This window comes from Podarcis muralis, chromosome 5 (genome assembly GCF_964188315.1).
Source record: "Podarcis muralis chromosome 5, rPodMur119.hap1.1, whole genome shotgun sequence".
Taxonomy (NCBI): domain Eukaryota; kingdom Metazoa; phylum Chordata; class Lepidosauria; order Squamata; family Lacertidae; genus Podarcis; species Podarcis muralis.
Genome location: NC_135659.1, coordinates 49,183,593 through 49,210,375, shown reverse-complemented (window position 1 = coordinate 49,210,375; position 26,783 = coordinate 49,183,593). Strand labels below are relative to the sequence as shown.

The 26,783-nt window shown below is 42.9% G+C and overlaps 1 protein-coding gene across 1 annotated transcript; it reads right to left on the bottom strand.

Moving 5' to 3' along the window:
- Positions 1-1,460: 1,460 nt before the first annotated feature.
- On the bottom strand, positions 1,461-18,854 carry TMEM275 (transmembrane protein 275). Its single transcript, XM_028733586.2, has 2 exons — positions 18,171-18,854; positions 1,461-5,910 (listed from the first exon to the last, which is right to left on the bottom strand). The coding sequence occupies exon 2, from the start codon at positions 5,829-5,831 to the stop codon at positions 5,283-5,285; it is 549 nt and encodes a 182-aa protein (XP_028589419.1). The 5' UTR covers positions 5,832-5,910; positions 18,171-18,854; the 3' UTR covers positions 1,461-5,282.
- Positions 18,855-26,783: the final 7,929 nt, after the last annotated feature.

Below are 26,783 nucleotides of genomic sequence, written 5' to 3'. Positions count from 1 at the left end.
AAACGGGGAGCCACTGCAGAGAAGGCCCGTTCTCGTGTTGCCACCCTCCGAACCTCTCATGGAGGAGGCACACGAAGGAGGGCCTCAGAAGATGGATCTCAGGGACTGGGTAGGTTCATATGGCAATCACTGAGTTCTTAGCATCATCCCACAACCCTCACACTGAATGCCCGAACAGAGCTTGTGACAGCATGTGTTGTAAGTGGGTCAATTTTTAATGTCCAGAGCAACTATTAAACAGCTCCATCACCACTATTTCCAACTGGGGGTGGGTTTTCCCAGTTTCCCACATTTCCTATCTTAGGTTCATTTCTCCACATTTGTTTGCTTTTTTAAAAAGCCTTCACAAGGATACATCATCATTTTACTGCACATTTCTCCATATACACAGCTTTTTGTATGCAATTTTGCCTAATGTACAATTTTTGTAAGCCTTATTTTTTAAAACAACAACACATTTTCAGGTGCTGTTTGTGCCAATATGTGAATTTTTATGCACGCTTTCCCTTAATGTCTGCCTTTTTGTGCCTATAGTTTGCTTGCAGACCTACATAGCAACATTCAGGGAAGTGCAAATTTTAAAGAATATCTGTGGTTGGTTTGCAAATTCTTTCTGGAAATATGAATTGGGTAGTTTTGCATTAAAATGTGAAGCTAACTGAATTTCTCCCTGATCCCTATTCCCAACTGTCATTATCACATTGTCCCCTTAAAAATTCCTTTCATTTCCCCATAGTAGCCTCATGTACTTTGGGTTTTCACACCCACTTCATATAGCTTGTTAAACTACCCACAAGGCTCCTATCCTGCTTTTGGAAATCTGTAGTGGAGGGATTGTTTTGAGCAGGTTGTGCCCTGATCAATTTGCCCTCCCCGCTCACCTTCCATTCTGCTCAATTCACTACTACATCATAGTTGTGCTGCCCTGCAGTGCCCCCTATGCTCGCCGCCCAGTGCAGCAGAACCAGTCATGCTGCCTAAATCCACCTCTGTCTACAGTGTCAAAATGACATTGTATTTATCCTTCTGGACCCTATGCATAATAGGTCCCAAAATCAAAGCCATTAGTCAGCTCCAAGTGTTGTGCTGCTCTAAAGGGCTAGGTTCTCAAACAGTAGGATCGGAAGATAAAAGTGCAATTAACAGAGCCATCATACTATCCAGCAGGCCTAAAAGGTTTCTTGATTTCATAAGAGCAACCACCTCCTTCTTTAAGGAACTTGGTTGAGTAGTTTCTGAGTGACTTTTACGTTTTCCAGCGACACATTGATCGAATGGTGAATCAGAACAGACTGCAGGCCAAAGCAGATCATGTTGCAAATTGTTTTGATGGGGCTGTAGTGTTTAGATAGACACACACATCTCCAGTTCTTAGGTAACCCATCATATACCATTGATAATATATGGACCTCTTTCACAACATCCAATGTATACCTTGCTTCTCCCAAGGTTACGGCATGATGCATTGATTGATAAGCATGAGGTTGCTCAGGTCTGCAGAAGACTAAGGAAATATCTGAATATATTTTATTGAACACATGGAAAGTCCAAAGGGCAGCACTGAACACGTGCTAAACAGTCACTTGCTTTTGTAAACATGGAAACTGTCACCAGAAGCATGACCACATGTTAACTCCAAAGACTGTGCTTCTGTACAGGACTGGCCACAAGCATTTCACACAATGAAATTGACATAATTCAACATGTTTCTAAAGGGAACAAAAGTGCCTTCTACCCCACCCCCAACACCCCATCTTTAAAAGTAATTCAGGCAGCTGTTTTGTTTTGTTTTTCATTTTGCTTACTGTGCAAAATGCCCCCACTCCCCAAAACATTCAGTTTCTGAAGACAAGAAATGAATTTGAAAAATAACACAAATCCACTTGCTTTTGGATTGCTTCAAAGTTCTCCACCATTAGAAGAAAATGGAGTTAAGCAACTTGTTGTACAGATTGACGATAAGGACCTTAAATGTAGACCTCCCTAAAATGGGCAATATCATTTTTCTCCATGATGTACTGAAGAAAATATTTAGATCAAGGTGACAATGAAGAAAATTACTAACATTTAGTAGTCAACCTTAACATGCATGGGCTTACTCACTAAAACAATGCATCATCACATATTTCTGGCTCTTTTCTTTGCTGCAATTTGTGCTAATTTCAGGGTGCATTTACAGTGTTAAATCTCAACAACAATTAAGTACTAGCATAATAAGCACTTGGATCTTATTACATCCAACTTCTCAGGATACACTTGTAGGGAGCATCTTGTTAGTTAGGGCTGCATCTTAGACTATGAAAGTTGTCTTTGAAGAATATTGTTCCAAATGTGAATGGATTCTAAATCTCTCTTCTCTCTGGAAGGTTCAGATTAACCCCCTCACACCTTAAAAGCATACATGAGGGGGACTGGTGCAGGCCAGCAGCCGCCTACCCCACTGGTCACATGTTCCCCAACTATGAGACACACAACCCTGTAGTCCCCAAAGTTGCAGGAGTTCCTGTGTGAACCCCCTTGGTATGAGAGATGGGCCAGTGTACCCCATTCATTCAGGCATGGTTCCATGAGTGGGTTCAGCCACTTACTTCAATCATACTGTATCAGCTTCTCTTGAGGATCTTCCACTATCAGTTACAGGAAGATTGGTGCTTATGTACTTTGCTGCACTTTTTGGTTTACATGTCACCTTCCTTAACAGGTTACTGGTGAGAGACAGAATGATTGCCTCAGAATTTCTTTCTGTTGTAAAACATACCTTTTCAGTTCGAGGTAAGAGGTGGCAAGCAACTGATGGACCCTTGAGAAATATCCCTTTTATAACACAAATATGCACAGTAAACAAATAAATGATAACTATCAACAGTGCAGAAAATGAACCTATTTACTAGGGTGTAAGACCTTGTGGGTTGTATCCACCTAAGTCATACTCATTGAACACAGACTCACTGACATCATTGATATGCAGACCCATTAAAATCAACGGACTTAAGTTGGACAGACTAACTTCTCCTTCGATTTCGGTGGGTCTACTATGAGGATAAGTCAGATACAACCCACTGAACTTAGTGGGACTTCTGAGAAAAACACATAGGATTACTGTGGGGCAAGCCTACCTTTCTGACAGATGTACAACAGAGCCAGCACCATTGGCTCATGCCAAACAGAACAGAAGATGTGGAGGATGTGCCTTATTTTATTCACTGAACCCAAATTGGAGGGAGTCAAATAGACCAACTCTAGGGAGCATAGGAGCATTCCCTTAGATCTTCTTTTCTGCTCTTCTGCACTAATTTATTCTCTTCTTTGTTAGAGTGGTTGGTAGAGAAGGGGTGGTGCTGTGAACATGGTCTCCCAGCAGCACTCTCACTACTACACACTGGGATAAAGTGATGTAGGGTGGCAGCAAAGTCAGGTGGCGCAGATGCACTGGTGGAGCCAATCCAGTGCTCTTTCTGTTGCACCTGCCTCAACCTCGCTGGTGCCTTGCCCCAACCCCGCTCCATCCCAATACAGGTCTGTGGTGCCACCCCACCCCTTGCCATCTCCTCCTGCATCTGTCTCTTTCACCATCATTGTCTCCCAGCAATTCTTACTCCCCTCTGACTTTCCCTTCACATTGCATTCCCCTTCCTTCAGTCACTGCACACAGAAGAAAGGCATGATCCCAGGTTATAATGGTTTGTTGCCCGATATCTTCCTTAATGTTCAGTGTGGACTGATGACATGCAAGGGCAAAACACAAGAAGGTGAAAACAAGGGGTTGGGGAACCAGCAATTTGTACATGCCCAATAGTCTTTTTAAAAAGGCCAGAAATCAAGAGTGGAAGAATCACAAACACATCGGCATCACTGCAAGAAGTTTGGAACACCAACATTTGGTGAGAAATTCAGATGGGGGAAGTGTCATGAGCATCCCTACTATATTACAGTAAAAAAATGCTCCCAAGCAAAATGTGGAAGTCTCAGCTAAATAGGCCACTTTTCTTTTAGGGGACAAATAATATCTGCAAGTTAAAAAAATGAATCTTTCTGAGTTAGATTGAGGCCATTGATTGGACAACCAACACACAACATATTTCTCTGAAGCATCGTCAATTCTAATGACCTCAGGAAGGGATCATCTAACCCTGAAATCACTGTGTTGTCTGGTATTTTGATACAAGCAGAGGAGAACATGTTCATTCTCTCATTCACAATCAATATCATAGAGTAGTTGCATAAGAAGGGCTTTGAGTGATTATTTTCCCCAAATTTAAGACTCTTCTTAAGATGTAAAGAGATCAAAATTTCCATTATGTGCACTAATGTTTGTCACCATATATTTCTGCACATGTCTCCTTATTATACATATCCATGTTTCAGAGGTCAAATCTTGGTCAAGCCATTTTCCTCCCAAATGGGTGGATGTTCAGATGAGCCTGCTGGTCGCAAGCTAGTTATAAAACGTTGTTTTGTCCCACTTCCTGTTATATAAAGTCTTTCCATGATTTCTCCTCCTGTTTTCTCTGTAACCTTGCAACTCTGCCCATTGCTACCCTGCACATCCTCTGTAGAACCATCTGAAACCCAACCCAACGCAGCCGAGCCTGCTGCCAGTGGCACAACCGAAACATGAATCTGAAAACCAGAGGATGGAGGGAGGTCAACCAAGGCGATATTTATGTGTGGAACTTCCAGTGACTTTTGCAGCAAGCAGTGAAAAGGAGGAAAGTGTGAAGGCAGGGCAAAACAAGAGGCCAGATGGATTTTAAATTGCACTCAAGAAGCACTGACCTCAGAATAAGAAAACAAATCAACCTCATTAAATCTGAGTGCCAATTTTCTTCTCCTTGTTCAATGTTCATTACAATCCACATTCCTTCTAAAAAAATAACCAGAATCTATAAATTTCCCACTGTTCTTGTATCATCAGACTCTGACCATCATATTATCATTTATAAACCCATTAAAATAATGAATGAGATCCAGAGGCTGTGGTGTTTTCAGTAGCTGTGCCCTGCTGATTCGTATGTGCCATCTTTCACTTTAATTTCATTGCTCAAAATCCAGTCCTTCCACACAAGTGCCTGGCACTTCCCACTTCAGCTGTGCATTGATTTCTAAGTAATTGCTACTTTATTATGCCTTTCCCTTAAATTTCTCAACATATTCTGATGCACGTGTCGGCCAACACTAAATTGGATCCCAGATGCTTGGTGTGCTGCAAGCTCATCTAACCATCTGGTCACATGCTGAAGTGCCTGCTGCCCAGCTACTCATAAATATTCTCCAGTTTGGCTTTATGACATGCCCATGTCTCTGGGCAAATTCAGTTGTATGGATTCTCCACCTGCTATGTATTTGGCCGCCGGCCCATTGCTATCCATTGTAAAAAGTTTGCAGGTCTTTGAATTCTCGTGAACAGGGGTAGACCTTTTGGAGGACATGGGGGAGTTGGTTGGGCTCAGTTGCACGGCCGTGGTGTCTTGAACTGTGTGCTCGCTGGTTTCAATTTCAAAAGCTGTGCTCCCAGGTTTGATGAGCCCCATATTGGCCCCCGGTTTGGATTTCCTTGCACCGTGAGCAGGAGGTCTCCGGCTGCAGATGCAGCACGCCCCAAAGAAAGTGAATGCCACAACCAAAAGGATGGGACCGATGACAATGGGAGGGTTGTTGACAGGCAAGAATGTCCCAAAAGCAAACGCTCCCACCAGGGTGATGTTAATGCCTGCGAGCATGATGCACAGTCCACAGGCACAGCAAAGAGCTGGGGAAGGGAGACCCTGCGGCCTTGTTTTCTTCTTGCTTGGCTTCTGGGACAAAGGAGTGCTGTTCTTGTCGCTGAACATGTTAGTGTTTCAGGTGGGGCCTTGGGTTTCACTGAACATACATGGTGCCCACAAGATGGTCGATCGCTGCTCCGAAAGTCTGAAAAACAAGAAAAGGCAGAAAGGAGTGAAATAAACCTGTTGATTCATTCAGACTTTCTGTTTGCGTGATTTGCAAAGATTCAAACCCCGGTAACAATGTTTAAACCCCATTTGTTCGCCTCTGCAAGTTGCCATTTGCACCACGGGCAGCTCCAGAGGGTGGCAGGGTTCAGTGGCGTCGCGTGGGTTGTCAGCACCCGGGGCAAGGCAAGTAATTTGCGCCCCCTAACCCGTGGATTTGCGCCCCCTAACCTGTGGATTTGCCCTAACCCCAGATGTTGCACCCGGTGCAGCCGGCCCCCCCTGCACCCCCCACGCTATGCCATTGGCAGGGTTGGCCATTTGGTCACAGAGGGCCCAGGGAAATTATAGCATTTACATTGTGAAGATCAGATGCAGCATAAGAGAATTCTCAGTTTGCATGTCCCGCCTCTTCCAGGTTAGCTAATTGGCGCCATGTCTGAGGACCCACAGAAACCTGGAGCCAGCTCTGGTTTGCACATTGGTTGGAGCCAAGTGCAATTGCCTCAGGATGAGCAGCCAAGAAAGATCTCCTTCCCTTGCACTGCAGGAGGTTGGACTAGATGACCCTTCCGACCCTGTGATCCTTTGATTCCTGCAAGAGTCGACCTGAAACGCAACCACACTTGGAATACTGCATTCAGTTCTGGTTGACACACCTCAGGAAGATAGTTACAGAGCTGGAAAAGGTTCAGTAGAAGGCAACAAAAACCATCATGAAGCTAAGACAACTCTCCTATGAGGAAACACTGCAATGTTTGGTGCTTTTTAGTTCAAAAAAAGGTGAGTAATGCATATCAACTTATGCAAGATGTATAGAGAGGAACATAACATTATGCATAGTGTGGAGAAAATGCAGAGAGACATTGTATTTTATAGGCCCTAATTTGGAGTAGGAACACAGCAGGGGGCAAAGGGTTAAAGTCCTCCTAACCTCCTTGCTATTTTTATCAAGATTAGGGCTCCACACATAAAGACACAGGTGCATAGCTAATGTAACCTGTACAGTAGCTTGATCCTAGCTTGTGATCTTAGAATCTTAGTTCACAATGCCTGATCTGTTATTTATTGTATATCTGCAGTGCCATCTGCCTTTCATCTGCTGGGGAAAGAGGGGAGGGGGAGCATGCAGCAATTTATTGTTTTATGATATTACATTTTTGTATTTTGATATCGCAATTCATTTTTCCTGTTGCTTTTTCTCTCTCTCTTTTGCGAACTGCCCAGAAAACTCATGTTTTGGGTGGCCCAGGCAAACACAGAAAATAAAGAAAAGGAAAAAATACTTACTTTAACTTCCTTTAGCGATAACCCACACACTCTTCATCCTAAGCCTACAGCAGTTCTTGTGTCCCCAATAACTGTCTCAGCTTTTTAAAGCCAGAAGAGGCAGCCTTGAAGCTTCCTGCTTTTTTTCTCATCAGAGAGGCAGTGCAGAATAGTATAAGGACTGTGCATCCTCCCATCCCTTTTCCTGTTCTACAAGGCCACTGATTCTTTAAAGAAAATGCTGCAGCAGTGTGTGTGTGTGTGTGTGTGTGTGTGTGTGTGTGTGTGTGTGTTGAAAAATCATGAGCAAGGCTAATACTGAAGTCTAAGGGAAGCAGAGATGGGATGTTAAAAGCATCAAAGCACCACTGATTTCATTTTCCTGTTTTATAAGAAGTTTCCAGCGTATGTAAGCTTTACATAGTAAATTCTCAAATTAAATTTCTGATAGATTTGTGGGTTAAAGCTATCTTCATGTATTGATTACTGTTGCCAGGCACAGCCCAATTCTCCAAGCAGTGAGAGGTTCTAGGGGGTGCAGGCCTTCCCCAGGTTTCGTCTCCCTGGTATTGGCCTTTTAAACAAAATTGTGTTTGCTTACAACCTATGCAGAGGCAGTGCTTAAACCACTCCAACACATAGCCCAAATCCATGGCTTCCGCATAATAGTTTTCCAGGGAGACTGCCAGCCTGCTCCCAGAAATGTTGCTAGCTTTCCAGAGTCCAAAACTCAGCTCTCTGACACGCTCTTACTCAGATCTCATCCACACAGGCAGCATTGTCCCCAGCCAAGGGAGGGGCAAAGGAAGTCTCCTTCTAAAACAGTTTTTGGTTATAACCGAGTCATTCAGGAAGAGAGTCGAAGAGCTAGGGAGCCTCATGTCTGGGGCCAAAATGTGGTCCCCACACTTGGAATGAAGATTTAGAATGAAGAAACAATCATGGGAGGGCCCCAATTTTGTTGTTGCTGCTGAAAATATAGAATCCAGTTGTTACTAGGAGCAGTCTTCAGCTCAAAGGGAAACATTCAGGTTCATTGTGAAGCAGAGCACAGAAGTAAAAAAAAAGAAAGGAATCAGATAGTTTATGTACATTAGCAAAGCTGGATATAAATCTTAGCACATTAGGTACACAAAAGTCAAAATAGGTAGCACTACCTAGTGGTTCTTGGAAGAAAAGCAATGACAAACCTAGACAGCATCTTAAAAAGCAGAGACATCACCTTGCCAACAGGGGCCCGTATAGTTAAAGCCATGGTTTTCCCAGTAGTGATGTATGGAAGTGAGAGCTGGACCATAAAGAAGGCTGATCGTCGAAGAATTGATGCTTTTGAATTATGGTGCTGGAGGAGACTCTTGAGAGTCCCATGGACTGCAAGAAGATCAAACGTATCCATTCTTAAGGAAATCAGCCCTGAGTGCTCCCTGGAAGGACAGATCCTGAAGCTGAGGATCCAATACTTTGGCCACCTCATGAGAAGAGAAGACTCCCTGGAAAAGACCCTGATGCTGGGAAAGATGGAGGGCACAAGGAGAAGGGGACGACAGAGGATGAGATGGTTGGATAGTGTTCTCGAAGCTACCAGCATGAGTTTGACCAAACTGCGGGAGGCAGTGGAAGACAGGAGTGCCTAGCGTGCTCTGGTCCATGGGGTCACGAACCGTCGGACACGACTAAACGACTAAACAACAACAACACCTAGTGGTTGGGTGGTATGTACCACCCCAAAAGTAAAGTCCCGTGTTCACATGGAATAAAATGATTTCCCTTCACTTTAAGTATACCTCTCCTCAGTGGTCAAATCCAATCAATATCCTTACTCAATTCATTTGTGCCATTACTTCCCATTTCTTGTCACTACCATCCAATAAAGCCACAGTCACTTCATTAAAGAAGCATGATTGATTGATTTGCGTTAGGAAGAACAATGCTATTCTGGAAGACATTATATAGGCTACTCAATCAGCAGCATTGATCAGTGATACCTTGAATTATCTTCTTAAGATTCACATTGCTCAAGGTATTTGCATAAAATATAGATACTGGGTCATCTTTTCAACCATATAGAATTATTTGTTTGGTGGGGAGAGGAATTTTCACAGATATCCAAACCATACATAAACCATACATAAAGCTATGTTCATTAGGAACTGGGTCTAACAAGTTTGTGAACCTAAGGGCATAGTTCTACAGTTCTATGATTCTATGAAATATGGAGCATGATCTTTCTTGGCTAACATGCCAATCACAGACACAGAAAAACTGAATCTGCACGATCCGTCGCAACAACCTACCCCTACCTGGAAGCACCCACTGTATTTCAGCCTAATCTGCTTCACAGGGTTGTTGTGTAGATAAAGAAAGAGTTGAAAGGACCATGCATGCTCAGATCCCTAGGAGAAAAAGCAGCATGGAAAAAAATGGGGTGGGGGCCATAACTTGTGCAAGCAGAAGGTCTCACATCCAGTCCTCTGGGGTGCCTAGTTTTCAAGGATCCAGTAGCTGATGGTGTGGATGAGCACAACTAGAACCTTGGAGAGCAGCCTCCTGTGTTTGGATAATAAGATATCTTTCCACACCTCACATACCTGCATCCAGAACGTCACTCCAGACTCTCAGTGCACAATGGAAAAGATGGCCAGTGCCTATTTATTTATGACATCAAATTCAAGTTAGGAGAATTTGCTTGATAACTCCCCCCACGCCAAGTATATGAGATCTAAAGTACTACCTGCCATCAACTCTATGCAAAACAGGATAGAATTTATACTAGCAGCTTGACTGGACTCTAAATAGTCTGTTGTTTTACATATAAAGGTGGGGGCCCTAGCCACCCATAAATGTTTATTTGAGTTTAAAATTCCTCAACTGAGAGAATTTAGAATGATGCAAGTAATGCAAAGCTTGGGTGTGAGTAACTGAATTAATAACAAGAAACTGTGGTGAGATGAATAACTGTACTGTTCATCAATAACATTACCTACCTACACAAACACAAAATGTTGATGTACTCTGAACTCTTACTAAATGTTTTCTCAAGACGCATGCCAAGTAAAAATTAGCAAAATTAAGAAGTGTGTCTGTCCCGCAGAGCTGTCTCACCTCCCCCTCATACCTTCTTGCATTGGAGAAGCACAAATCTCTCATCTTCAGAAGAATTACCTGCTTCTGTGATGTTTACCTCAAACTCCCTTTGACAGCTGTGAATGGAGTACGTCATTCCACCTGTGAATCCCTTTCCCCACCTAACCTGGACTCTAGTGAGAGAAAAGGGGGTCATTCCTCCAAGTGGCTTAAGATGGCATAAATACATGAGTCTTCCAGAGGAAGATTTAAGAGAGCATGGCTGGTTTGATTGCACTGGGTGCAGAGCCTCAGGGGCACTGCAACTGTGATTTACAATGGAGCATAAGAGGCACCAAATTTTGGCATCACTGAAATTTGAGACCCCCAGATTTGTCACTGGACCCCACCCCCCCACCCCCGCACCCTAGTGACTGAGCTGGAAAACTGAGGGCCTAAGGCCTTAGTAGCCTCATGGTTAAAACTGTTGTTTATGCTACCTCTAATTTATCCAGCTTCACTGTCTTAAATCAGGCAGAGGGCCTTCTCAGTAGTGGCACCCACTCTATGGAACGCCCTGCCATCAGATGTCAAGGAAATAAACAACTATCTGACTTTTAGAAGACATCTGAAGGCAGCCCTGTTTAGGGAAGTTTTTATGTTTAAAGTTTTATTCTGTTTTTAGTGTTCTGTGGGGAGCTGTCCAGAGTGGCTAGGGAAACCCAGCCAGATGGGTGGTGGGGTATAAATAGTGTTGTTGTTGTTGTTGTTAATATTATTATTATTATTAAATCAGGGTTGAAGGATTTCTGGCCTGGAGGCTGAATACAGCCCTCTAAGGCCTCTTTACCTGGTCCTCAGAACTCTCCCAAGCCACACCCAGTGTCTGGCTGAAATGTGCTCCCCCCCTGTTATGAACTGAAGTTCTCACCCTGGCCCAGCAGGGGGATACTGTAGATAGTTATGCAAATGAAGGATCGAAAGTGACGTTCAGTGATTGGATGGATACTGTAGAGAGTTATGCAAATGAAGGATTGACGTTCAGTGATTGGATAGTTTTAGAAAGTTGTAACATGGTACTGGAGCTGTATATAAGCAGGCTGACTGAGCCCTTCAGTTCAGTTCTGTCCTGGCCTGTGAATAAACAAGAGCTGTTTGAAGAATCGCTGTGTCATCTGATATGTTCACCCACAACTTAACACACACCCCTTTGCCTCTGTTCCCTCCCTCCACTGGCATGTAGCCCTCAGGAAGTTGCCTAGAAGGGAATGCAGCCTTGGGCTGAAAAAGATTCCCCATCCCCCAATACATCTTTTGTATTGGATTCTGAAGATGACTGGATATTTCGCATGGCTCAAAGTTTCTGTCATATTGCTCATGTCCGTACTTGGCTAAAGGAGAGGTAAAGAGAGCCATGATTTGAGTTATGCCTGGCTGCAGTCAGGATAGACAGAGCTTGCTAAAAGTAGGCTAAATAAAATGGAGGTCTTGGGTTTTTCACTCACCAGGAATTAGGTTGGATAGAGTGAGCAGTGGTAGCTACTTATAAGTCATTGGCACAATCCAGCCCGTTCTGTACCAGCTTCCCTCACAGTGGACTTCTCAGGTGGTCTGGGAATCTCAACATCTTTCCCCCCCTAATCTTAATTTTTATAGTGCATCATAGCATAGTACAAAAGGAGGAAAAGGAAGGAAGCAACAGGTACATACGGTTGATTCCTTTAACTAACAAAAAAAATGAATTCAGCCTTCCCTAGATTTGTCATTCCAATTAGAAATAAACATCACTCATTTTCCAATAAATCAATTTTCATATAGAATATTTTTCCCTGCACAGTTATCTCCATTGTATTCCAAATCCACAACCAAGTCATTAAAAATCAGAAATATAGAGATGGATATCAGTGAATTTCACTGCATGTTGCCTTTTCCTGTGACCAGAAGTAAAATAAAAGTTGTCATTAAGCACTAATTTCCATAATATATTCAAGCCATAGAATTCAAGGGTGGTTTATTCTATCTCAATGAAGTATTTGGATTTAGTACAGTACGTCGCATATGGTAAGTTCAGAATATATGCACAGCTTAGGAGAGAACTATCTGTCAGCAGCTTGCCAGAGCTCATATCAGGTTTCAGTTAGGTTAGCTTCTCCGAAACACTAATTGCTTTTTCAAGGGCAAACATGACATCATTTCCCAACAATCTTCCCCATTCTATTACACTCAAGCATGACCCAGAGTCGAGGTTAAGAAGATAGCAACAAGCTTGATTCTCACTGTCTGGGATCACTAGAATCAGTTGGCTGGTTTAGCTCCCTCCTCACCCAACTGGTGCCCTGAAATGCACACTTCCACCTTCTCCCATGTCAATGAATGGCTGTCATTTATTGCAACAGAGCAGGAGCAAAGCGGGACACTTGGGAACGAGTGTTATGTTATCACTCCAGCTTCAGCGTTGGGTGGCTCAGTCCCCACTGGCAGGTACACCACAGTGAGCCCCTTGCAAATACAGAACTTCACATGCACACACACACACACACAGAGAGAGAGAGAGAGAGAGAGAGAGAGAGAGAGAGAGAGAGAGAGACTGCATCATAAGTCCTTTACAAACAGTTAACTGGAGACTAAAGGGACGCGGGTGGCGCTGTGGGTAAAAGCCTCAGCGCCTAGGGCTTGCCGATCAAAAGGTCGGCGGTTCGAATCCCCGCGGCAGGGTGCGCTCCCGTTGCTTGGTCCCAGCGCCTGCCAACCAAGCAGTTCGAAAGCACCCCCGGGTGCAAGTAGATAAATAGGGACCGCTTACTGGCGGGAAGGTAAACGGCGTTTCCGTGTGCTGTGCTGGCTCGCCAGATGCAGCTTTGTCACGCTGGCCACGTGACCCGGAAGTGTCTCCGGACAGCGCTGGCCCCCGGCCTCTTAAGTGAGATGGGCGCACAACCCTAGAGTCTGTCAAGACTGGCCCGTACAGGCAGGGGTACCTTTACCTTTTAACTGGAGACTAAACATGTGAAGTGTGGAATGAGACTGCCCATTCTGGTTCCTCCCCTGATTCCACTGGTAACCTGCATATCTGACACATTGTATGAAAGGAGGAGCACATGAACATACAGCTGTACATACTAAGGACCTCACTTAAAAACAGCCATGCTGGATCACACCAACGGACCAAAGTCCAGCATCCCATTTACATAGGAACATAGAAAGCTGCTTTCTACTGAGTCCGACAAATGGTTCATCTAGTTCAGTATTGTCTTACACTGACTGTAAGAAGCTCTCCAGGGTTTCAGATAAGGGTCTCACCCTGTGCACCCTGAATATGCCAGGGACTGAACCTAAGACCTGTATCCAAAGCAGATGCCCTACCACTGAGCCAAGGCCCTTCACTATTTCCCATAGAGGCAATCAGAAGTCATGTGAAGCCCTCAAGTAGAAAATGAATGCAATGGCATTCTCCTGGTCAAGTTCCTCAGCAACTGATCAAATGTCCGAATCAAAAAGCCTGGGATGTATGTGGTGTGTGTGTGTGTGTGTGTGTGTGTGTGTTTGTGTGTGTGTGTGTTCAAATGACTTTTATTTCTGCAATGCAGAAATGTCTTCTTGTTGCTAGCAATTCCTGCTTCAAAGCATTTCATGTTTTTTTCTCATTTTGAATCACACTGTTCCAATATGTGACTTATTTCAAAAAATTATCCCCCTTACCTGAGGGATTGGAAAGGAGCCACCCGCATTAGCTCAATTTCTGCCCCAGATATTATGAGGTCTAGTACTGACAAACATACAGGAGAACAAACCTTGCTGAAGAATAATTAGCACTGCGTCTTTTCAATCTTACTGGGAGGAGATTTCAGGAATGGGGCCCGTTTTACAGCACGATTCTACAGCCTCATCGATATACTCAATATATATTTAAAAAGTGCAATATATTTTAAGAGCCATCTTTTTGAGAAAGGAGGGATTTGTGCCTTTAGCATGCATTTCACACATTTATTTGTATATTAAAAGAGTCAAAATGCAATCGTAGACATGTCTACTCAGAGGTAATTCCCACTGCGTTCAGTAGGATTTTGCCACATAGTTGAGTAAAGGATTCCAGCCTCTGGTTGTAGAACCAGTAAGGTATTTGGACATAGAAGTATCCCCTGAAGAGTAACCACATGCAACCTGAAGCAAATGTCTATGTGGTGGGGGCGGAAATGATCCCTTCATAGGACCTCTATGTTCAAAAGCTATAGATACCTGCATAACAGCCATTATGGACAAGCCTCAGAGGAAGGCCATTGCTTTGCTTGTAAGCCCTCGATGGAATCTGACTAGCTACTGTTGCTAGAATAGAGATACTTTTGGACTGATCAAGCAAGACAAGTCTTAAGTTCTTAAAATAGTGTCATCTAATATATGTTATCCCATCAACTCCACATGGGCTTGAGGCAGCTTACATTCAAACCACATCAACCTTCACCTTCTGCCACATCAACCTGCCCATACGTTAAGACAGGGGTGGTCAGCTTGTGGTCTTCTAGGTGTGACCATCAGCCCTAGTCAACATTGTCAATGGGCAGGGGTGATGGGAATGGTAGGTTAGCTACCTCTGCATTTACCGGTATATCTGGTTCAGAGGCCCTTCTCTGGAGGCTCCTGCTCTATGAGGTGATGTGCATGGTGACTGGAGACAGGGCTTTCACAGTGGTGGCACCCTGCTTGTGGAATTTGTTCCCATGGGAGGCTGACCTGGTGCCTGTGCTGTTATACAATCCAAAGAGAAACCAGAGTAATATAATCTGTGCTGTTTTGTTTTATGTGCATTTTCATTTCCCCCAGCTTTTTACAGATAGCATTGCTGTTTCTTTTTCCATGCACAATGTTTCAGTTGTTATTTCATTCTGTTGTTGTAAACTGGACTGAGAAATTCTTATTAATTGAGAGGTGGTATGGAAATCTTTTGAAATAAAATAAATTAAAATAATAATAACTTCCATAAAGATTTATCTTTCCATTTTCCTTCCAAGGGAGATACTTTGCATCTGTACTTCAGCTGTAACTGCCTAGAAAAAAACTGCTAGCTGCCTTTAATATCTTTTTCACTTAATCTTATTCCATGTCACAAAGTTTAAGGGTGCAATCTTATTTAAACTTACCAGAAAGTCAACTTCATTTAAATCAGAGAGACCAGACATACTTTCCTGAGAGTAAGTTTCATTGAGGTCCATGAATCTTACTTCTGAGTAGACATACATGGGATCACACTGCTACTTCTCCAGATTTGTTGTCAATCAGTGTTTCTAAAATCTAATGGCTGCTGATATGCTTACACACTGACATTTGGGGAATCTGGTGTGAAATCAGAAAGGCTTAAGCTGTATCTGTGTCACAGATAAATTGACTTAGCCCCTGAGCTGATGATATAGAACTCTTGACGTTTACCATCAGAAGAGCAATTGGCACGAGCTCCATATGGTGAGCAGAAGGGTTGGAGTCTCGATCTTGAATCAATTTAGGAGATGTAGCATGTGTGATGTGGCCTGAAAGCATGGCCTCGATAATGAGTTGCAACATGCGTACTTCAGAGTACATTTCATTTTTCTGTATGGAACTGCCCTGCATCAGTTCATAGAGGTGACTATGTAGGGAGAGTGAAAACTTTAAATAGTTTACAGAATACCACAGAGCGTTCATGGCTTTGGCTGCTGTTGACTTTAACTAACAATCTTTAGAGTCAGATAAAGCACTGGGATGGCATATTTTATTTATTTTATAAAATTTTATATACTGCTTGATTGTAAAAAACCCCAAAACCCTCAAAGTGGTTTACGAAAAGATAAAACAAGAAAATCAAGAAAAAGTACAATATTTTAAAACATACAAAAAGTTTAAATACAAAAAGATTAAAATTCGCATCTAATTTCTAAGCACCTGGGTAGTCTTGTCTAGACAAGAATGTTTTTAGCAGGTGCCGAGTAGAATACAGTGAAGGCACCTGCCTGATCTCAATAGGCAGGGACTTCCAAAGTGTAGGGGCCACCACACTGAAATATCAAGTACTTACAAATGCAGAATGGGTATTATGTGGCACCTGTAGTAGTGCCATTTCTGCCAATAAAAGCGGTCAAATTGTCATATATGGGGTAAGGCCTACTTGGGTAGGTAAAGTGGTCCCAAGTTGTTAAGGCCTTTATATACTAATAATGACACCATGAACCTGGTCTGGTAGCAAATCAGCAACCAATGCAGATCTCTGAGCACAGGTATTCTATGTTGACAGTATGCTATGAGAGTACTTTAAACTTGTGAAGCACTCTATCAATCTTGGAAGACCAGCCAACTCAGTATTATCAGGGAATGCCAAAAGAACTTCACCTGAAATAAGGAATCCCTTCACTCCTTATCTGAACTTATGAATAACAGTCCAAACATCTACATATCGGACATTTTGAACATATACTGCACCAACACTTACTGGCCCCTGAAAGTGAGCTCTGACCTCAGGGTGGGAGATCTAATGTTAGATGTCCTCTAATCCCTGCTGCAGAAATGTGCACAGCCTCTGTCCTACCAAAACTGGAAATCTGACTTTGGTAGAGCCAAGAACAGAGCATGCTAGTGATGCACCAGAAGGCTTGTTTTGAAAAGATCCAACACCTTTCCAGTCTACCCGACCCCTAGCATGTCCCCAAACCAGAGTGAAAATTACACCAGCCCCAGAAGCTGGCAAGGGTGCCACCCCAATTTTGCCTCTCCCATTGTGAACAATGGGAAGATATATATAAGGTTGGAGGAGACCAACCTTAGAATGGCAGCCTTAAAGGGTTTAAATTAAACAACTTAAAACTGCTTGATTAAAGAAACTTTGAATGGCCACATCCAGTACATTGATTCTATCCTCCAATTTTCATTCACTTGACTGAGGTTTAGAGCAGGACCTGGGGTACATATTGATTTGTCAGTTTATAGAATCCTGTGCATGGTTAGAGTGATTCCATCCTGTAACCAAAATCTCATATAATAACTTCTAAGCATAGGATGGTCCACTATAAGTGGGTTCCGTTACTGGTAAATCAATTAGCTGTAATCTCCAGTTTAATGAATTACAAGTTTACCCTCAAGGTGAAGAGGGGGGGTGGCAGTCCTTAGATCAATAGAAAACTGAAGTACATGTTTTATAGAGAGATTGCTGAAGTGTTTTACGCATGAGAGGTGTCTACTTTCTTTGTGAGTGTATTTCTCAGACATATATTTTAAGAAAACCTGCAAACTGAATAAGTGTGGTATTTTGTAATGGAAAAATAGAGGCTCACCCAAGAATTGAAAAATATTACAAAGATATTCAAAAGAAAAGCTCAAGCAGCAAGCAATCATTCCGTGTTATAACTCCACAAAAGGAGACTCGAATTACGGAATTTTTCAAATGCTCTCCAGCTTGCAGGAAATGGGTTGAATTAATAGACAGCAACAAGCAGTTAGGAAGTTGCGTATCTAAGGGACACCTCTTCCATTTTAGTCTAAATGGGAAGAATATCAACTGGTTTTCAGCGACCTTTCAACCTGTGGATTGGGACTGCTGGTGCTGAGACATCAGATGTAAAGCAAACACATTGTATTTTCAGATAATTGGCTGATTAGTTGTCCCTCCCCCCCCCCTTCACTTCTTTATTATGATCAGCACTGTCTATATATATAGTCTATATATAAAAGCTACCAAGCACTCGGCAGAGAGCTGAATGGAAGCCTCTGTCCTCAAACACCATTTCAAAACTCTTCCATGGTAGATGTGAATCAAGCTAGTTTTTCTCCCAAATAAGTGGTATTTGGGGCTGACAATTTCTTAACTAATATAAACTTCATTATTTAGAGTATGAAAATTTAATTTAAAAAATTAAAATAGGTTTATTATAATAGGGGGAAAATTACCTGGACTTGAATCGCACTATGAAGAGCGCAAGAGAAGCTCTGCGTCCTTAGACAGTTTTCTTTTTCCATTTAATCTTTAGGAAAACCTCAGAGGGAAGGGAGGAACGGGTTCAGGGAAGCTTAGACGAAAGGCGATTCACAAGACCCAGAAAGATGGAAGGTCCTCCGTGACGGGTGAACTCCACCGGGACATCACAACCGTGAGAAACTTAGACGGAGCTGAGGCATCCTTGAGGTCTTAGGCTCCCTGGGAGGAGGGTATTCTTGGTGCCGGCTGCACGGATCTTCTGGAGCCTCAAGTGGTCTTGATCGGAGCTTGCGTAGAGTGCCTTGCTTTGGGGAGCCGCCTCCAGGGAGGATGTTACGCTTTTTCCTATGGAGAGAAAGATTCACGTGCCGCATGTTTGCCCTCTTCCCCCGGCCGCTGCATCCACGCACACAGCAGGGAGATCGGCTGGTCGCCAAGTCCAGCGATGCAGGGAGCCGGGTCTCGATGGCTTTGCTGCCAGGAGGATGTCACAACCACTACATCTCTCCGCTCCTATTTCGAGCTGGTCGACAGCCTCTTGCAACAACCCAGCCTCGGCTAGGACTCCCTTCCATGCTCTCCCTGACGCTGTTCACAGCTTTGGTGCTGAAAATAGCAACTGCTCCCAATTTAGCTGCCTTCTGGACTATCAACGCCAGGGGCAGTGTGGCTCTGATTCTTCTTCTTTTTTCTAACCCCCCACCACCACCCCAATCAACCTAACTTCTCTCCCCGCCGCTCCTTTTCTGCCTAGTGAAATTTTCTAATAAGGCAGCAACTACCGGGAGACCCACGATCCTTCAAACAGCAGGGGATAAGTTTGAAAAATGCAGCTGGCACAGATCTGCACAAACTTGCATCTCTAATGAAGGGGAATGGGTTTTATTGTTTGCCATCTGTCCCTTCCTCGTGCCTTTGTTCCTTGACTTTTTTTAAAAAAAAGTATATTCGCAGACCATTAAATCCCACCTACACCCAAAACAACATCACACTGTGGCTTCCTTCATTCAGCATTCAAGCAATAGAAGCGAGAATGGAAACAAGAAGGCGTTCATTGAGGACACCCCCCCCTTCTTCTCTTCCCTTTCAAAGGCTTCGGGGATCCTTCTAAAGCTGGGGACATCAAAGTGGAAGGACAACAATGAGATATCAGCAGAAGGCACGTTTAGGCATTCAGACAAACCCTTGGATTGTCTAGGAAAAACTGCGTAAAAGGCGCTAGAGGATGGCATCGGCAAGGTTATCAGCTGCAATGCCCCTCCTTCTCTTTAGGATGCTTATGGGATCTGCTTAGGTCTGATTGGTGGTGCAAATTGGTCAGGCCTGGACCTATAAGCAGAATGAGGGGGTGGAATTCTGAACTCATAGGGTGGAGAGTTGGGACCACTTCAGATTGTAAGAGAGGGCTACCATTTTTAAATGATCCCCCTCCAATTAAAAGCTCCATGTTGTTGTTGTTGTTGTTTTATTTATACCCAACCCATCTGGCTGGATTTCCCCAGCCACTCTGGGTGGCTTACAATACATATAAAAACATAATAAAACCCTCAAGCATTAAAAACCTCCCGATACAAACTCCAAAATGTTAAAAACAAACTCCAGAAATCTAGCACATCGGGGACAAAGGTTCTAGCCGAGTCTACACCCATGTGTGCTGTTTTCTATTTGCAGTCTGAGAGAAATGTTGTGTGTGTGGTTTTTTTAAAAAATGTATGATAGCATTCAGCCTAGAATTGAATTCCATCCACTCTACAACCTCAGAGTTCTCACTTTACCACATCATTTTGCGGCGTGTGAGTAGAATCAGAGGACCAGAGGACTGAAAAAGATCTTAGAGATCTTTTAGTCCTACTGCACCCTCCCCACCTTTCACACAGCATGTCTGAGATGCTACAAGATGCAAATGGGTGTTTAGCCCCCAACCAACAACCGTAGTGTTTAGCCCTTGTAGCAAGCTGAGAAATCCAGTGATGCTTTATCCCTTTTCATACGTACAGAAAGGATTTTGGAAGGAACTCTCTTTTACAATGATATAAGCAATAATGTGAACAGCAGGGCTGTCATTATCTGGTTGACAAAGGTGAGTGACAGCAGAGTCTACGTCAAGCTCTGAATTTACAACAAGACCTGTGGGTGATTTAAGACTGTGAATTAGGAGATGTGCCTAAATTATCCTGGGATTCATTCGCCCTGCAGAGTAACATTGCTGATTAATTCACGCTAACTGAATATATTTAGATTACTGTAGAGGAAGCAATAGATAATTTGGAATAAAAAACAGAAAACTATAAACATGAAGTAAAGGTGCATGCGTTTAATCTATTAATTTTATGGATCTGCATGAAGCAAATCCATGTTTGACAAAGGAATTAAATAAACAGCAAGCTTCTGACGAAGGAAATTAGCACTCAAAATGGATTTGCAACTGACAGGGAACCGATATGGAGTGCAGTAAAAGATTGCAAGCTTCAAATTAACTTATCTGAAGTTGATGACTTGGTTTAAGGCAACTATATTGAGGTATATAGTTTCCAGATAATAAAACAAAGCCAAATAAAAGGCACAGTTGTTCCACAGGATCCAGATATGATCCCTGAAGGGGGAGAAAGCCCTCAGGACCCAATTGCATCTAATGTGCATCATCTTGGGAGGGGGTGATAACTATAGCAGGTGTGGAAAGGGAATATAATCCTAATACAATCTTATTTACATCAGGGCAAATCTTCATTGATCCTGTTAATAATCAGCACTCCCTTCACTGCTGATGTAATTTGCATTTTATAAACCCTGCACCTTAAACGCAAGGACACATTTAATGTCGCATCAGGTTTTCCTCTCTGTTTCACAATCATCACTTTTTCAAAGCGCTAACACTGCAATATATTGTTGGTTGGGAAATGCGGCACTTTCCTTAGGTAGTGCACTTTCACTGCTGCTGTTGCTGCCAATCCTACCAATAGTGGTTCATGGCAGGTGGTGGCTGTGGAAATTCAGGCTCAGTGACCTGGGTCTGCAGCCAAGAGCCAGTCAAGGTGGTCTCTGGCCTTTTCAGCAGCCTCAGCTTTGGCAACTGGGCCCTTCCAGGCCAGGTGATGGAAAGTCTTCAAGGCAGGGAGCGGGTCTTCCAGAACTCACAGCCAAGATGTGAGATACATAACAATAAATGCCGAATTGTATCATCTATCATCAATTAAACTTGCAACGCAATCCTATGCATGTCTACTCAGTAATATTTCCCCTTGGTTTCAATTAGACTTAACCCCCCCAGGTAGGTGCAGAATTAAAGAATAGACTCCTTATACAACATCATTTTCACCTGAAAGTCCGAATTATCCAATTGTGGCTATGAAGTGCGTGCCAATGCAACTATAGCTCTATGGGATTCTCATCTATTTGAAAATCCAGTTATTGGGCCATTGTCCAAATCCTTTGGTTATTCAAATAACTGTGGTTGGGCTGCACACACTGACAAAATGGAATCTATTTTCTTGGTTTTCTTTCCTGCTTTTTAAATGCAAGAAAGCTACAGCTAATCAAGTTATTTTCCTAAGGCAATGTACTGAATGAGGCTGTAGTCCTAAACCCACCAGCCTAATACTCAGGGAATTCACTAGGACTTACTTCTGAGTAGACATGCTTAAGATTGCACTGTACGTTTCACAAGTCAATACTGAAACAATTAAGATAAGACCAAAAAAATCAGAAATGTGGTTCAGATTTTGAGAGCCTTTACATATACATATAACATTTGTTAATGTTATACCATCGATCATTTTCTGCAGTCTCAATAGCCAACCATTTGCTGCTGGCAATTTGGAATTTCCCCAACATACCATATACCACTTCCATCCTTACCATGTCTAATATTTTCACACCAATTTCATATTTGCTTTCTTTATACACCTAAGTCTCAGTGAATTCAAAGGGGCTTACTTCTGAGTAAACACATACATAATTGTAGTGTAAGCAGCTGAATAGCAGGATTCCCATGGGATTGTAGAGTAAAGCGTATCCTGTCATATTTTGAAATATTTTAAAGATTTAGACACAACCCCTACAGTTCCACAGACATTAAATAAAATTGGAAAGAGAAAGGTATAGCAAAATTGCATCTCTAGTATTTATTTAAATGGAACTCGAATGCCATTGAAACATTATTTTGCAATAACTTCCTTTCAGGTTCTTGGTACCTTGAGGAAATAAGTAACATAATGGTCCCTTTTCTAAAGCATTTGCCTTCACTTTCATTTCAGGGCAAATGGTAATAGGATTATAAATTTGATTTTTGCATCTAGATGTGGATCATTGACCCCACCCCTTTTCAGGTAAATTACTTATCAACTATTTAGTTCAAGACTGGCTCTGTTTAATCTGTATTGATTATACAATAACGTTTCATAGCCACCATAAATTTATCTTCATTAACAATTCCTGTGGAGATGCAGCAGTATAAAGCTGATTCGGTATTGCAGCGGAATCAGACTCTGACTCAACAGAAGCTTCTGTATTTAAAATGCAGGATTTATATTCAATGGAAGTAAATATCACTCACACTCTGTGAAATGTTTTACATTGCCACCAGATCTGTTCGTACTGCAACAATGATTTTATTATCAGTGTTTTGCATTCCTCTGGAGGAATCCACTCATTTATAGGTAAAGCATATGAGATGCAGTTTCTCAGAAGACTGTTCACTTTTCACCTTAGGAAAGTTGTTTTTTCCAGCGTCAGTGATATCAATAATCTAAAAATATTTAGAAAGTGGGGAATTTTGAATTTCCTTCTCCAAAGTCCAGGGGACATGAAACTTGTTGTTGTTGTTGTTTAGTCGTTTAGTCATGTCCGACTCTTTGTGACCCCATGGACCAGAGCACGCCAGGCACTCCTGTCTTCCACTGCCTCCCGCAGTTTGGTCAAACTCATGCTGGTAGCTTCGAGAACACTATCCAACCATCTCGTCCTCTTAAAACCTTGCTAAACATCCTTAGAACACAAGGGGATAGATTAGTGGGACTATTTTAGTGAGAAATGCCTCTCAAACCAATTAAGCTTAATGTACATGACAGTTTATGGGGGGGGGGGAGAGATGTTGGACAAAAAGAAGACAACAATCACAAAGAGATACTTACATACAATCAAATCAACAGGAGGAGAGGAAAAGTAAAGACACCAACCTGTCTTGCAGCTACCTTTGGTCTTATATCAGCAAGAGGCAAATATTTTTTTAATTAACTTCTGGGAGTTCTTGCACCAACAGTGTTTAACTCTCAGACATTTCCATTTGCAAACCAATTAGCAAAGCTGTTAAATCTGAAGCCCTGCTTCTCAGTTATTTTACCATTCCCTGGAGATACATGTTCCCTGAACTGTTTGGATTAGTTAGCTAATGACTGTCACTATTTTATTTGAGCACTGACCGATGTCCACAAGAGAAAAACAAACCACTGCAGGAAACTGTCAAGCAGATGGTACTGCATTGGGTCCATTTTTGCAAAGTCTTTCATCACAGCATATGCCATGGCTGGAAACAGACAATGGCAATCCACTGGAATTTACTCATGTTTGTTGAAGAGCCAAAGCTTCATTGCGGACATTGTTTTCCCTCTTCCCATGTGTTAGGTAAATTCTGTGTAGCAGAATCTTTATGTAACAAAAAGACCAAGTCATGAGAGCCCATTATTATATTTTGTGAACAAGTAAATAGAAACAAAAGGTATCAAGGTTACTATATAATAGCAAACATGTTTCCCCATGTGCAAGATACTGGAATGATCCAAACAGTACACTGTGAAGCAATTATCCAGTAAATGTGGAGTGAGATTTTGAGGATTAAAACTTGCCTCATGCTTTTCAACCCAAAGAGAGTACGTATGAATGTCAGCTAAAGACCCCTCATTGCCTCAGTTCCCTGGTAGGTTTTTCTGCCTTTTAGGGTAGTGTCAATACAGCTGACCTGGAATTTTTTACTGGCCAATACACAACAGCTTCTGCAGTCCAGGGCATGTGCTGAGGTTAATAACAGAGGCATTCTTGGGACTTGTATGCTGCTGGAGTTATGAATGTCACACCCAGTCTTGGGGTCAGTGGATCTTGGGTTTGGATTGCACTGTAAATCATACTCCCACTGAAATCAATATACTTGCCTATCTTATGTCCATTGATTTTTCAGAGATCTACTCTGGGTATGCCTTAGCTCAAAACAACTGCATATGGTTTACAAAATATATAAGCGTTAAAAGTAGTTGGACACATTTAACAGCAGGGTGATTAAATACAGTGTACAATAATATTCCTATTTACTCCAAGTGCCACTGCATTTAATGTGGTTTACAAATTAATAACAATGTTTAGGATTGCAGCCTTAAAAGGAGTAAAGGTTAAAAGGGAAATGAAATATGCTGCTGAAGGATGAAAAGCCAAAAAAAAGCACAGAGCAGGTCTATGAAATGTTACATTTTAAATTATAGCAGTTGAATGCTGCTAAGAGATAAGGAATGCTAAGTGAAAATCCAAAGGGAAAAAATGAATATTATTTCACAGAAAAAGCAACTTTCTAAAGAAACCTGTTGCATTATAATGAACATTCTGTCCAATCCCACCCCAGGTGTCAGCTGATGCTAGAAAAGCAGACTTTATGTGGCTGGAAATCATTCATTCATTCATTCAATGATTATTTATGTTTATATTTCAGGTATTTGTACACACCAATCAGAGCATACAGTCTGCTTCATACAGTCCCACCTGAAGGCAGCTAGGCTTACTTCCAAGGAAACATGTTTAAATTAGACTAGTCACAGGCAATAGGACTTATACTATTATGCTTTTTGGAAACCCCAAAATCTTTTTTAAAGCAGTTGATCCAGTGGGAGAAGAGATAGATGGAAAATTGGCTCAGATGAAGCAGTGGGGTGCTTAACCTTTTCCCCTCACACAATTTCCCCAATGAAATCACCCCATGAGGTGGCTGATAGCCTCACTAAAGAAAAATGCAGGCATCAATTTTGAACGTGACTTCCCTTCCTAGCAGGGCTAATCGCAGCAGCTTTGAGATGGGATAGCGAAAAAGAATAGAAGGAAAGAAGAATAGAAGAACAGTTGTTTCCTTTTCCACATCTGTTTTTAAGGGTGGGATAGCCAGTTACAATCTCCCATCCTATGTAAAGGTAAAGGTACCCCTGCCTGTACAGGCCAGTCTTGACAGACTCTGGGGTTGTGCGCCCATCTCACTCAAGAGGCCGGGGGCCAGCGCTGTCCGGAGACACTTCCGGGTCACGTGGCCAGCGTGACAAGCTGCATCTGGCGAGCCAGCACAGCACACGGAAACGCCGTTTACCTTCCCGCCAGTAAGCGGTCCCTATTTATCTACTTGCACCCAGGGGTGCTTTCGAACTGCTAGGTTGGCAGGCGCTGGGACCGAGCAACGGGAGCGCACCCCGCCGCGGGGATTCGAACCGCCAACCTTTCGATCGGCAAGCCCTAGGCGCTGAGGCTTTTACCCACAGTGCCACCCGCGTCCCCCCATCCTATGTAGGAAGGCCTAAAGATGTTGTTTGTTTGTTTGTTTGTTTGTTTGTTTGTTAATATATTTCCAAAGCTCCATGCAGCAGATAATTCTGTTTACAGGATTAAAAACAGCAAAACAAACAGGAATGAAGAAAAACGCAGTCATGATAAGACAACATTCAAACAGCCACTAAAAGCAGCAGCAGAATAAAATCAACCATTTAAAATGTTTGTTTAAAAGCACTGGGGGATTTTTAAAAAAGCAATGTGGACAGCAACAGATGAACTTCACCAGGGGGAGAGTTCCACATACCCATAAGGGTCCCTATTTCCCCAGCACATTCATGGAATTTCAGAAGCCATCCCACCTTCTGATTTCTTCTGGGAATGTCCTGTTTTTCCCTCCAGCGCCACTGCTAAACAAGGGAGGAAGATCAGCTGGCGCTTGCAGGTAGCACTTGCAGCCCACATTTGTGCTTGGCTCTGGAATCCTCATGAAATGAGACCTTTGTGCGCAGAGGAGGCATTTCCCTGCCGGAGTGTAGGTGGCAGATGTGTGCAATGCTCTTGCCGGTCCCTCTCTGCTGCCGCCATAGTGGCATGAGGTGTGGCATGGGTGGAGGAAGGGAGCGAGGAGGGAAGGGAGTGAGCAACTGCCAGGTAGAGGCTGTGGCAGGGGAGGCAGCAGCTGACTTGTGTGCCTTTTGGTGCAATGCGCTGAGCCAGCTGACTCATGTGGCAGCGCAGCTGAAAAACGTTGGAGGGTTTGGTTCCATTGCTGGGGCACCACAACCAGAAGCATCCTACTAGCCACAATGTCTATTTATACTTCCATGGAATGCCCTGGAGTGCCAGTTGCTTGGGAATCACAAATGGGAAGAGTGTTGTTGTGCACACGTCCTGTTTGGGGGCTGGCCATAGACATTTGGTTGGCCACTGTGAAAACAGGTTGCTGGACTAGATGAGCCTTTGCCATCTTTGATCCAGCAAGGCTCTTCTCGTGTTCTTTTGTAGGGCTTTGTCACCACCCATCTCACTTCAGACAATGAGGGGACCAGAAGGAGAGCACCCACAGGTGACAG

Bases quoted from the DNA above. Each gene is read 5' to 3' on its own strand.
- TMEM275 (XM_028733586.2), bottom strand. From the start codon at position 5,831: ATGTTCAGCGACAAGAACAGCACTCCTTTGTCCCAGAAGCCAAGCAAG.